Below are 13,579 nucleotides of genomic sequence, written 5' to 3'. Positions count from 1 at the left end.
TGAAGCCCCATTTCTTTGATGAACATCGATGCAAAACTTCTCAACAAAATACTGGCCAACCGTCTACAACAACTCATCAAAAAAATTATACACTATGATCAAACTGGATTCATCACATGGAGGCAAAGCTGGTTCAACATACACAAATCAATTAATATAATTCAACACATCAACCGGAGCAGGGATAAAATCACATGATTGTATCAATAGATGCGGAAAAGGCATTTGACAAGATCCAAAACCCCTTTATGTTAAAAGATGTGGAGAAACTAGGAATCCATGGAACATTTCTCAATGTAATAAAGGCTGTGTATGAGAAACCCACTGCTAGTATTATACTTAATGGTGAAAATCTAAAGTCATTCCCTCTAAAATCAGGAACGAGACAAGGATGCCCACTCTCTCCACTCCTTTTTAACTTAGTACTAGAATTCCTAGGCAGTGCAATAAGGCAAGAAGCAAGCATAAAGGGGATCCAAGTAGGGAAAGAGGAAATAAAACTATCCCTCTTTGCAGATGACATGATTCTGTATTTAAAGAATCCTATAGAGTCTACTCCCAAGCTCCTTGAGCTGATTCAAAGCTTTGGAAGGGTAGCAGGCCATAAAATCAACCCTCACAAATCAACTGCCTTACTTTACGCCAACACTGAGAGGAACGAGGCAATAATCAGGAAAGAAAATCCTTTCACAATAGCCTCAAAGAAAATAAAGTACCTAGCAAATAGCTTAAGTAAGAATGTAAAGGACCGTTTAGATGAAAACTTTAAAACCCTAAAAAAGGAAATTAAAGCAGAACTAAGGAAATGGAAAAACCTCCCATGCTCCTGGATTGGAAGAATCAACATTGTGAAAATGACAATCTTGCCAAGGGCTATCTACAAATTCAATGCAATACCCATCCACATCCCAATGTCATTCTTTGAAGAAATAGAAGAGGCAATTCAAAATTTTATATGGAATAATAAAAGACCCCGTATAGCAAAAACGCTTCTTAGCAGAAAGAACAACGCTGGAGGAATTTCAATTCCAAACTTAAGACTCTATTACAGAGCTATAATTCTCAAAACAGCTTGGTACTGGCACAAGGACAGGCCTAAAGTCCAATGGAGTAGAACTGCGGACCCAGATATTAAACCACAGACCTATGGCCACCTAATCTTTGACCAGGGAGCCAAAAAAATAGAATGGAAGAAAGATAGCCTCTTCAACAACTTGCGCTCGCAGAAATGGTTAAACACCTGCAGAAAACTAAAGTTGGATCCTTCTTTGTCACTTTGCAGTAGAATTAACTCCAAATGGATCAAAGACCTGGAGGTAAAAGCTGACACACTGAGAAGTTTACAGGAAGGAATAGGAGATACACTAGGCCTCCTTGGCACAGGTCGAAACTTTCTTAATAAGGACCAAGAATCACAACAAATCAGAGAAAGGCTGGATAAGTGGGACTGCATTAAACTGCAGAGCTTTTGTATGGCAATGGATATAGCTAGTAAACTAATCAGTAAGCCTACAGACTGGGAGAAGATCTTCACCAACCAAACAACGGACAAAGGCCTCATATCTAAAATATATCAACAACTCAAAAAATTGAATCACTCCAAAACTAACCTCCAAAGTAACACCCATCCCATTAAAAATGGGCCAAAGACTTAAGAGACTCTTCTCTGAAGAAGAAACAAAAATGGCCTATAGACACATGAAGAAATGCTCCACATCTCTGGTCATAAAAGAAATGCAAATCAAAACAACTCTAAGATTCCACCTCACTCCAGTTAGAATGGCCAGGATCAGGAAAACGAATGACAACAGATACTGGAGGGGATGTGGCTAGGAGGGATCACTACTACACTGTTGGTGGGAGTTGAAACTCGTTCAACCACTATGGAAAGCAGTGTGGCAGTGCATCAAAAGGCTAAACATAGAACTCCCCTATGACCCAGCAATTCCACTACTTGGCATATTTACCCAACAATCCAGAAACAAGGGCATACTAAACCCACTAGCACAACAATGTTCATTGCAGCACTATTCACCATAGCAGCACTATTCACCATAGCAAAGATATGGAACCAACCCAGATGTCCCTCAGTTGATGAGTGGATCAACAAGTTGTGGTATTTTTACACAATGAAATTCTATGCTGCTGTAAGAAAGAATGACATCGGCCCATTTGTTAGGAAATGGAAAGACTTAGAAGAAATCATATTAAGTGAAGTAAGCCCGACTCAAAGGAACTTAGGCTCAGTGGTTTCCCTCATTCGTCATAATCAGTAGAAACCTTGGGCTCTACTAGCAGAGATTTGCAATAGAGCAAAAGGCCATATATAAGGCCATATAATGTGAAGCTAATTGAAAGGACCTCCAGGATATTGAAACAAAAGCCACATAATGAATGATTGTTGTACTTAATGTACTATGTTGTCTCTCATCTCCTTTGCTGTCCCTTGGTTATCCCATGTTGGTATAGTATCTCACTTTGTTATCTGATATATTGAATTTATTTGTATTTGGATATTTGAAATTTGATAGGGAAGGGGCGAAATCCAAGACGGGTGGGGGGTGTGCGGTTGGAGGGAAATGGGTACCAAGATATGTGAATGGGTATCAATGTATGTGAATTAATGCACCTTCTATCTGGCAAATAGCATGTAATCCTTTTACTAATTACAATAAAAAAATTAAAAAAAAGAAAGTTGTTGTGTGTGGGGAGGATGATGGGGTCAAATACATTTCTTCTTAGAAATATACCTCATCTGGTTGCCCTGGATTTTCCTGGCCTTCGTCTTAGAGAAAGGACTGTTATACTGGATTTGTGGCTTGGCAATGATCTAGCATGTACATCTTCGAGTAAGACATCCACAACTTCCATGCCTGAGACTCAAGTTTCCTGATCTTTGGCAACAGTACAGCAACATCTTTCTTCCTCCTGAGCCACAGGCCAAGTGAGATGGCTTGAGTTGGTTGTTAGTTACAGTGGCTTGGTTACCAGGGTTCCATATTCTGTTCCATTGTGAGGGAGGCAGGGTCACCTTTCAGGGCCCAATGACCAAAGATCCTTGCTCACAGAAGACTTCACCAAAGACATACTGGAGGCTGAATCTCTCCTCCAATCTCACAATATACATGTGGATGTATTAAACAGCACACCTTATTTGTCCAATCCCAATGTCTTCCACTGGGCCCGACTACCAGTCTGGTCTCAGGCTCAAGGAGCCTTTCTTAGGTAAGATCTAAACTTAAGGGTCAATATTGCCCTCATCCTTTACAAAACATTTGCTTCACAGTGCCTTCTCTACCTGCATTTTGCCCCTTGTCGAATTTTTTTTTGTTTTTGCTAGTCTTGGGACTTGACTTCAGAGTTTGAACATTGTTCTTGGACTTTCTTTAGGCTTTAGCTGTCCCACCGAGCCACAGCACCACTTGCAGCATTTTCTATGTATGTGGCAATGAGGAATCAAACCTGAGTTTTTTTGCGCAGTTGCCAAGGACTCTACCACTAGGTCAAACACACAGGGCATCTTGCACATAGTTTTGACGTCAATCTACTAGGATATTATTAGGTTTCTGTATCCTAATCAATTTTTTCCTGATGATTAGCTTTGCTGTCATGTGTAAAAAATGCAAGAGGGAAAAACACAGAAGAATTAGTGAAATTTAAAAAAAGCATTACACACTGCCCCGGCCCGCAGGGTTCAGTCAACTGAGACCCGAGAGGGAACCATACCTAAATGAGTGGGACAGACAAACACAAAGAATGAGACCAAGACAGTGCTCTGATCAAGGTCTGTTTATTGAAAGTCAGAGGGGGTTTATATAGGGCTCTAAAGCAGGGGCTAGCGCAGCAGAATTTTTACTTTGCAAGATTCATTATAGGCAGAGAAAGGGGGTTTGGGAAGACAGAAGATGGAGCAAGTGACCTGTTGAGATAACACAGCGTAAATCAGAATAGTCTCTAAATTAACTGTCAAGATACCAGTCCAGATGTCTCCTGGCACGGAGTAAAGCAACCAGTAAATAAAGATAATGATCCAGGTGTCTCTTAGCACAAAGTAAGCAGCCTAAAACTTTTTTTACTAAGCTTATCATATTAAAAGTATTAGACAGCAAGTTAAAAGACCCTGAGGCAGTCTCCAACAAGTCCCCCTTTTTTGTTTTAAATATAGAACGCATATGGCAACATTGGTGATGATAGGCATTAATCTGAGAGGGGAGACAGAGGCACTGATCCTTCATGCACTTTTGGAGGTGGAACAAGGGGAGCGAACTGTTGGTTGGCAGTCGAGTCCCTTATTCAGAACCTCGGGTGTCGTTTTGAGAAGGAGGGGGTTGTCAGGGGAAACGGTCCCGTACTCACAAGGCCACGTCCCATGATGATGCGACACCAACCCCTATGCTATCATGCGTATCTCTGAAGGGGTCCCACGTGCTAGCTTTACTAGCCCCTTTGCACTAGCAGTGCACCTCTTAAGCAGATGCCTTCACCCAGAGGGTGTGCGCTATGTGGGACTAAGGCGCAGTCTCCATAGGAGAGCCATATGGCATATCCAGGTCTTCGAGAGCCAATTGATGATAATGGATTTGTATGGGTTTTGCCATCAGGGTATCTACCTGCTGCTTAATAAATGAAACAAGCCTATTAACAATACATGGTCCAATCATAGCAATTAGTAATAGAGCAAGCAAGGGTCCTAGCAGGGGCAAGAGATAAGGTAAGAGTCCATTGAATCCGCTCCAGAGGGGGTTGTCAGCCAGCTCTTTTCGCCTTCTTTCCAAATCCTCCTGAAGGTTTTTGATTTTGTCCCGGACGATGCCAGACTTGTTTGCATAGAAGCAACATCGTTCCTGTAAAGCCAAACAGATACCTCCCTTTTCCGCAGTTAAAAGATCTAGCCCTCTCCTGTTCTGAAGTACTACCCCTGCCAGGGAGTCTAGCTGGTCCTGTAAATCTCGCACAGTGCTGGACAATGCTTGTACATCTCCAACTAACTGCGTTGATAATCGATGGTACTGATGTAGAGACACACCCAGCCCTGCTGTTCCTGACCCTATAGCTGCGGTGATCCCTAAGGTCGCAAGGAGGGGAATAAGAGTAACTGCTCGTTTGTGTTTCCTTCCTCCTATCATATCAAAACTAGGGATAGGCAGAGGCTCGTCCCCCGACACGACACTTATATCAGGGAGTAATAAGGCAAGAACACAATCACCTGTCCAATTGAGCGGTAGTCTGGGGTAGGCCAAGTTTCCTCCACAGATGAATACTGTGCCATTAGGGGGGCAAAGAGATGGGGTAGGTGAAGAGTAATTATTTAACATCCAACAAATATCAGAGGGGTATGCGCCAACATCAACATCCATGGTATTGTTTTGCATTGCTCCTGAGAGGCAGGTTGTAAAGTTGCCCATAGGCTGTACCCTAAAAGGGAGGCCAGGGGAACACGTATCTTTGGTACTTATATTATAATTGGCAGAAATAGCCAAAGGCATAACCGCCCCCGCTGCCAGGCAAAGCCAACAATCACTAGCAAGCGTGGGGTTAGAGCTGTTGAGTAGGACAAAGGTGATGTTTAGAATATCCATTGTATTTGTATCTAATTCTAACACCTGAGACTTGGGTAAGGCTAGGGGATGATATACAAGCTTAGACAGCTGAGATTTTAATGAATTTAGTACTTGAATATGTTTAACAGCATCCGTGGGCCCTCCTCCATCGGATATGCCTATAGGGGCCTTAATGGGCCAGCAAGAGGGCTTACCAACAGCACCTTCACAGCTGGCAAGCTGTAACTGGGTATGGAGTCTTGTATGTCCAAAAAGAACACTGGTCACATGTGTAGCTGTTCCTCCAGGAGAGGCAGTTATTGTCAGGGAGGCTTGGAAATACTGAAGGCCTTGCTTGCCCAAACAAATAGAGGCTGAGGTATAGCAAGAACTGTGCACTGCCGTGGTATATGTGCAAGATGCTGAGCAATTTTGCCTAGTCTGGTCTGGGTTAGGGGGAACTATTTTTGGCTTGTTTTTACAAATCCATACAGGTTTGTGAAATCCTACAGATTCAGTATTTTTCTCCGCGCGGAGGTAGGCCACCTTAGTTGTGCAGTCAACTGTTTGGGTGTAGCTATTGGGAGCTTCAGACCAATATCCTCCCCTGCATTCACAGGGAGGGCCAAAGAGTGCAGCATAAAGCTCCTTTTTCGAGGGGGTTGGTCCAAAACCTGAGTCTACATTTTTAATTATTATTGAGGCCAAAAGCCATAGAGGCACAAGTTTTGGCTGCATCTTTAATCTGTCAAAACACAGGGGTGGCCACTGAAATATGTTCTATTTCCCAAGAGGTCCCACTTAGCCAATTCACAAACTGCTGGGATGGCTAGAATAGCTCAAAGGCAGCCAATGAAAAGAATTACCAGAATGACGAACAGGATTTTTCATCCACGATTTTCCATATGGTACCTGGAAAAAGAAAAAGAAAAAATTCTCAGAGCCCGTTATAGGCTCTGGAGGGGTATTATTAAAATTTTGGCATCAAAATTTTGAGATCTCGCTGGCTGGTTGCTGGTCATTCTCTAGTACCATGCTGTCAATTGGTTTTAAAAGCCTTTCAGGCAGCCATCTGGCTGACCCTTCAGTATGATCAAACACACATGCTGATCCTCGTCCCCATATCAGGACAGGGTCTGGTCCTTTCCATTGAAATGTTAATGGATCTTTCCACATGGTTTGAGCAAAATTTTTACTTGTTTGGGGGTGCCACAGTCGATCAGCTGCAGACCTTTTATTGGCATCTAGTGTGAGGAAATTAATAACGAATAAAGCATGATGGAGAATATTTTTGGGGGATCCTTTGGTGGGGTATAAATGTCCATTGTTTATTTTATGAAGGGTATTTTTAATTACTTGATGAGCCCTTTCAACAATTCCCTGGCCTTGAGGATTATAGGGGATGCCAGTGACGTGTTTTATTTGCAATTGATGACAAAATTGCTGAAAATTTTTTCCAATATATCCAGGGCCATTATCAGTTTTAATAATATTGGGCTTTCCCATAACAGCCAGACAATTAAGAACATGAGCAATAACATTTTTTGAGGCCTCGCCAGTATGTAGTGTGGCAAAAATGAACCCACTAAAAGTATCAATAGTAACATGAAGGTATTTAAGAGTACCAAAGGAAGGGATATGGGTAACATCCATTTGCCACAATTCATTAGGAACCAACCCTCGAGGATTAACACCTAAATGAGGAACTGGCAATAGGGTGACACAATTTTTACATTGTTTAACAATCTGTCTCGCTTGTTCTCTGGTAATCTTAAACATAAGGCGGAGGGTTTGGGCACTTAAATGATGTAAAGCGTGAGCTTGTTGGGCCTGGGCTAGAGGACTAGGTTGTACATAAAAAACCTGTTTAGTGGCTAAATCAGTTAATTTATTGCCCACAGCAAGGGGTCCGGGGAGCTCAGTATGGGCCCGAATGTGCCCAACAAAAAACGGGTGCTGCCTCTGATGTATGTAAGACTGGATAAGGAAGAAAAGTGGGGAGGCATTGGTGTTAGGTTTGATATAAGGAACGGTCTCAAGTAAAGGAATGGAATGAGCGACATAGGCACTATCTGTATATAAATTAAAGGGTTGGTTGGGGAGTTGTGCAAAGACTTGGAGAACTGCAAAGAGTTCCACCAATTGGGCTGAGGTATAAGGTGTGTCTAGGGAGGCGACCTTGCCCTGGATGGAAAAGGCTGCTTGTCCATTGGCAGAGCCTTCAGTAAACACCAGAGCTGCACCAGCTAATGGCGACTTTTTTGTCAGGGAGGGAAAAGTAAAGGATTGATGCTGCAAAAACTGTAAAAGCTTATTGGCGGGATAATGATTGTCAATTTTCCCAGCAAAGGAAATGCAGGAAATGGCCCAATTAGCATCGTTTTGTATTAGCCACTGTACTTGCGAGGGAGTATAAGGACTAATAATTTCATCAGGGTCTTTGCCAAAAAGCTTGCGGCTTTGTTCTCGTCCCATAGTTATGAGGTCTCCTACCCACATAGGATAAGATGTTAAAACTTTAGAGGGGGAAGCTGGCAAATGAAGCCAGTAAAGGGGACCTCCTTGCCACAATACTCCAGTAGGGGTAACTTTGGTGGCACAAATAATAAGCTGGAAGGGTTTGTTATAATCCAAATAGACAATGTGCTGAGCTGAGATAGCTTGTTCTACCTTAATAAGAGCCTCTGTAGCAAGGGGGGTCAAAGATCGCGGGGAGAGGGGGTCAGAACTCCCTTTGAGTATGTCAAACAAGGGCTTTAACTCACCCGTGGTCAGTTTTAAATAAGGCCTGAGCCAATTAATATCTCCTAAAAGCTTTTGAAAATCATTAAGATTTTTTAAGTGAGAAGTACGTATCTGAATCTTTTGGGATACTATTTTATGAGGGAATAACTCAAAGCCCAGAAACAAATAGGGTGGTTTTAACTGTATCTTGTCAGGGGCAATTTGTAATCCTGCCTTTACAAGTGCCTGGGACATTTCTTGAGACACTTTTAGTAGGGACGTAACCTCCGGTCCTGCCAATAAAATATCATCCATATAATGAATAACATATATGGAGGGGTAAAGCTTTCTAAAGGGGTCAATAACTTGTGCTACAAACTTTTGGCATAGGGTGGGGCTATTAGCCATTCCTTGTGGCAATACCTTCCACTGATACCGGGCCATAGGGCCTTTAAAGTTGATCACAGGTAAGCTGAAAGCAAAATGCTGCCTATCATCAGGATGAAGGGGTATTGTAAAGAAGCAATCCTTTAAATCTATTACTATTTTTTGATAATTATTTGGGATGGCGGCTGGTGAGGGGAGGCCAGGCTGCAGGGCCCCCATAGGGACCATGGCCTTATTAACCTGTCTCAAATCCTGAAGAAGTCGCCATTTTCCTGTTTTCTTTTTAATAACAAAAATGGGTGTGTTCCAAGGAGAGGTAGTAGGTTCAATCCTGCCGGCAGCTAACTGCTCCTGCACTAGCTCTGTGGCTGCTGCCAGCTTTTCAGTAGTAAGGGGCCATTGATCAATCCACACAGGTTCTGTCTGTTTCCAAGTGATCTTATCTGCGTGGAGTGCAGGAATGTCAATGGCCATTATTGAAAATTTTTAAATCCTAGGCCAGTGCGATCTAATTTAGGTGGGATCTCAAGAGGGATGGGGAGGCCCTGCTTTTCTTTACCGAGCCCCTGGCCAGGGAGAAATCCTTGACTAAGCATCTGCTGTGTTACAATCTCATTCGGCCCGCACATAAAAAGCTTCATTTGAGAAAGAATGTCCCTCCCCCATAGGTTAACTGGGATACCTGGAACTACATAGGGCTGGACTGTGCCTTTATTCCCCTCTTGATCTTCCCATGTCAGGATCTTTGAACTCTGGAGGGGGTTGGAGGACTGGCCAATTCCTTTTAAATGTGTCAGGGAAGGGGTGAGGGGCCAAGTGACTGGCCATTGATTTTGAGCAATAATGGTTGCATCAGCTCCTGTATCCAAAAGTCCCTCAAATAACTTTCCTTCCAATTTTAAATGTAATAGGGGTCTAGAGGGGGTAATGGCCTGGACCCAATAAGCATCGGAGGAACCAAAATTGGAGGATTTTCTAGGCTTTGAGAAGCTGGGGTTATTGGTATTCAGAGGTAGTAAAGCCAATTGAGCGATTCTCTGTCCCGGATAAATGGAGACAGGGCCGTCCTGTGCAGAGGCAATGATTTTTATCTCACCTGTGTAATCATTATCAATTATGCCAGGTGAAATATTAAGTCCCTGAATAACTGAGCTGCCTCTTCCTAAAATAAGGCCAAATACATTTGGCGGCAGGGGCCCAAATACTCCAGTGGATAGGAGCTGGGTTCCCGCCTCAGGAGTTAATATTGTATGGGTGGAGGAACAGAGGTCAAGTCCTGCGCTCCCTGGGGTGGCCCGTATGAGGGATGAGACACTGCAGGGGCCACCTGCTGTGGGGTAACAAATCTGACTGCCCCAGAAGTTTGTTGATAGGGGCCCTGAGGCTGGCCCCTCCTGTAGTTTCCCGCCGGCCCAGAAGTTAAAGGTTTTCCTTGAATATTTGTCTTGGAGTGGCACTCGGAAACCCAGTGTCTGCCCTTCTTACACCGTGGACAAAAGGGTGGAATCTGTCCCTGCTGTGGGGAGTTCCCTGGAGCTGAGTTGATAGTTTTGGGCTGGGGGCACTCCCGAGCAAAATGTCCAGCCTGGCGACAGTTAAAACACAGGCGCGTTTTTTCTGGGTGTAACTCTTTAAGCGCCGCTCCGATAGCTAGGCCAATATTGCGGGAGGTGGGGTCTACATCTGAGCAGATTTTTATATAATCAGAGAGAGTCTTAAGTCGCCGATGAGGCCGTAACGCGGCTTGGCAGGCGGAGTTGGCGTTTTCATAAGCCAGGTGTTTAATAAAATCACTCTCAGTTTCATCCCTACCAGAAATACGTTCAGCGGCTTCAGTAAGCCTCCCCACAAACTCATTATAGGGCTCTTGTGGTCCCTGATGAATTTTAGCAATGGAGGAAAAAATAGAACCGGGGGAAGGTATTGCTTTCCAGGCCTGCAGCGCGGCGAGCCGGACTTGTGCTAACAACCCAGGAGGAAACCTGGCTTGCCGCTCATTGGTGTTATAGGGAGCCTGTCCTAATAATTTCTTGAGTGTCCATTTAGCCGTTCCTGGCTCAAGGATATTACTATTTTCTTATTCCCGACACCTCTCTGTATAATCAGCTTTCCAGGAGAGATATTGACCTCTGCTAAGAACTGCTTTTGCCAGGGTTTCCCAGTCGTAAATAGTGAGGTATTGTGAACACAAGCTCTCCAGCAAAGACAGAGTAAAAGGGGCAGTCGGCCCGTAGGAGGAAACAGCATTCTTCAGCTCTTTAATTTGTTTAAATTTGAAAGGCCGATAATTATTTTGGGCTCTAAGGGTTAACCGGGGGCCTCTTCCTCCCTCTTCTTCTGACTCCTCTTCACTCTGATTATCAGAGTGTTCGGTCAGATCTCCTCGAGGGGAGTCATTTTCCGATTCTCCTCCACCCTGCTCCGGGATTCCTGCCTCCTTGTTTTGGCTCTTGCCATTCTGGGGTAATTTAATCTGAGAGCCAGTGACTGGAAAAGCAAGTAAGGGAGCAGCCTGCTGTTTTACCTGAGATTTGCGCGAGCTCTTAGAGGGCCTATCTTTTAACTGGGAGGAGAGGTCCAGATCAAGCTGACCCAAGGCCTGTAACAAATTAGCTTGGTCTTTTTTGGCTTTAAACAGGGCAGAAAGGGCCTTTGTTTCCTCCGTCAACTGCTACACTGCTCGTTGCGTGGTGTCAAGGAAAGTCTGAGAGGATGGGGTTAACTCAGCACTGACAGGACCAAAAAATGGAGGCGCAGAGACGTAAGGAGGGGGGTGGTACCTGTCATGCTGGTGTCGGTCTCCCTCACAGGTAGCAGCGGCTTCCTCTAGGGAAGCCTGGTCCTCCAGGGGAAATCCCTCAGGGGGAGCTGTTAAATTGTTAAAACTGGATAAAGGGATTCTTCTACCTCAGGCATGGGGATAACAACTGAGGGACAGGGAGAAGGGGAACGGGTAACGGCAGCTACAGGTTTAACATCAGGAGTAGTTTTAATATCAGGGGTGTGCGACCGCGATGACGCGATGCTTTTGCAATAATCTTCTCCATCTTTTATGACCTGTGAAGCCTCAGGCTGAACATGCCTTCTCTCAAGAACTTTTCTAACTAATTTCCAATAAGTAAAAGCAGTTACAGGGACCTTCTCTGGTCCAAACACCTTATAGTAATCCTGCAAACAATCCCCTACACGCTTCCACCGGGCCTCATCGATAGTGCCATCCTGAGGGAGCCACGGGCATATATCTCCGAGGAGAACAATAAATTGGGTGAGATCCTTTTTCTTAACCCTAAATCCTTGTGTTTTGAGTGAAGCTTTTAAGCCTTGAACAAACAACTCTGGCTTACTGAGTTTCTGTCCCATTTCATCGAATTTCTCCTACCTTGGCAGCGGACGAAGGCGGTACTCCTCGTCCTCTGAATTTGGGGTGGCTAAGACTGCGCAGTCCTTCTTCGGTGGCGACGGCTTTAGGCGGGGTTCCCGTGCCTCGAGCCCCACGTTGGGCGCCAATCTGCCCCGGCCCGCGGGGTTCAGTCAACTGAGACCCGAGAGGGAACCATACCTAAATGAGTGGGACAGACAAACACAAAGAATGAGACCAAGACAGTGCTCTGATCAAGGTTTGTTTATTGAAAGTCAGAGGGGGTTTATATAGGGCTCTAAAGCAGGGGCTAGCGCAGCAGAATTTTTACTTTGCAAGATTCATTATAGGCAGAGAAAGGGGGTTTGGGAAGACAGAAGATGGAGCAAGTGACCTGTTGAGATAACACAGCGTAAATCAGAATAGTCTCTAAATTAACTGTCAAGATACCAGTCCAGATGTCTCCTGGCACGGAGTAAAGCAACCAGTAAATAAAGATAATGATCCAGGTGTCTCTTAGCACAAAGTAAGCAGCCTAAAACTTTTTTTACTAAGCTTATAATATTAAAAGTATTAGACAGCAAGTTAAAAGACCCTGAGGCAGTCTCCAAAAACACACATAGATAAGTGTTCATTCTTTGTAGGAGAAAGGATATTTTGATATGACTATGATGACTTTATAATTACTACGTCAGGGTTGAGAGTTTGGCATAGTGGTAGAGTGCTTGCCTAGCATCCATGAAGATCTGGGTTTGATTGCTCAGTATCACATAGATAGAAAATCTAGATGTGGCACTGTGGCTCAAGTGGCAGAGGGCTAGACTTGAGAAAACCCGAGGACAGTGCTCAGGCCCTGAATTCAAGCCCCAAGACTGGCAGAAAGATAAAAGAAAATAAAAATGCTTTTTACAAGCTAATGCAGTCACAGCATTTGCTTCTGAAATCTTCGCCTCTGCATCTTGTGAAATACCCCTTTCCCTCAACGTAGACAAGAAAAACAGATCCATCCCATGGTCCACTGTGAGGCCACTGGTTGGACTAAGAGCCAGTCGTGCAGCAACACACAAGTTTTATTCTAATACTTTCCAAACTTTGTTCTCAAATATGCTACCTACTTACCAACTTAAGTCAGTTATCCTTATGCTATATTTTCTTCATGACTACAATATTCTTACACTCCTACGTTAATCCTCTTGTACCTACCCTGACCTCTCTCATTCTTTTTTTCTATCTCTGGAACTCTGCTAGTCTTTCAACCCTTATACTTCACGGATCTACACTTGATGGCTGTTGAGCAATATTGTATATGTAGGTGGTTAATTATTCTCTAGGCTCAGAACACTTAAAGACAATAGAGATTGGATTGAGAGGCTTATTGTTTTGGGTATAAATCGCTTATCAGTGGTTGTATTAGACTGGTCTGTAAGTGCACAAAAAGAAAGTGTCATAATACCAATCAAAACTTGTGAACATCTAGTGTCTGCCAGCTACAGAGATCTAGGTTGGTTATATCTGAAAAACTATAATTGTATTTAGTAGTAATCTTGCTCCCATTTTCAAATTGGCAGAA

The 13,579-nt window shown here is 43.8% G+C and overlaps 2 protein-coding genes across 2 annotated transcripts; both read right to left on the bottom strand.

The window, feature by feature from the left end:
• Positions 1-4,508: 4,508 nt before the first annotated feature.
• Positions 4,509-6,278, bottom strand: LOC150039563 (syncytin-1-like). The gene has a single exon (XM_090327752.1). The coding sequence runs from the start codon at positions 6,276-6,278 to the stop codon at positions 4,509-4,511; it is 1,770 nt and encodes a 589-aa protein (XP_090183878.1).
• Positions 6,279-9,891: 3,613 nt separating this feature from the next.
• Positions 9,892-12,011, bottom strand: LOC150039562 (endogenous retrovirus group K member 10 Gag polyprotein-like). The gene is made up of 3 exons (XM_090327750.1): positions 11,559-12,011; positions 10,779-11,250; positions 9,892-10,670 (listed from the first exon to the last, which is right to left on the bottom strand). Exons 1-3 carry the CDS (start codon positions 12,009-12,011, stop codon positions 9,892-9,894), a joined length of 1,704 nt encoding a protein of 567 aa, XP_090183876.1.
• Between the last annotated feature and the right edge of the window lie 1,568 nt (positions 12,012-13,579).

The sequence above is a fragment of the Megascapheus bottae genome, unplaced genomic scaffold, assembly GCF_031878675.1.
Source record: "Megascapheus bottae isolate mThoBot1 unplaced genomic scaffold, mThoBot2.hap1 HAP1_SCAFFOLD_68, whole genome shotgun sequence".
Taxonomy (NCBI): domain Eukaryota; kingdom Metazoa; phylum Chordata; class Mammalia; order Rodentia; family Geomyidae; genus Megascapheus; species Megascapheus bottae.
Note: the sequence above shows the minus strand (reverse complement) of the source record. Positions and strands in the feature narration are given on the sequence as shown.

What these genes read in the sequence shown, in the direction of transcription:
- LOC150039563 (XM_090327752.1), bottom strand. Translation starts at nt 6,278, where the DNA reads ATGCAGCCAAAACTTGTGCCTCTATGGCTTTTGGCCTCAATAATAATT.
- LOC150039562 (XM_090327750.1), bottom strand. Translation starts at nt 12,011, where the DNA reads ATGGGACAGAAACTCAGTAAGCCAGAGTTGTTTGTTCAAGGCTTAAAA. An exon ending in TTGTTATCCCCATGCCTGAG is followed by an intron (nt 11,251 to 11,558) that starts GTAGAAGAATCC and finishes AATTTGTTACAG; the next exon opens with GCCTTGGGTCAGCTTGATCT. An exon ending in AAAAGCAGTTCTTAGCAGAG is followed by an intron (nt 10,671 to 10,778) that starts GTCAATATCTCT and finishes AGAAATTATTAG; the next exon opens with GACAGGCTCCCTATAACACC.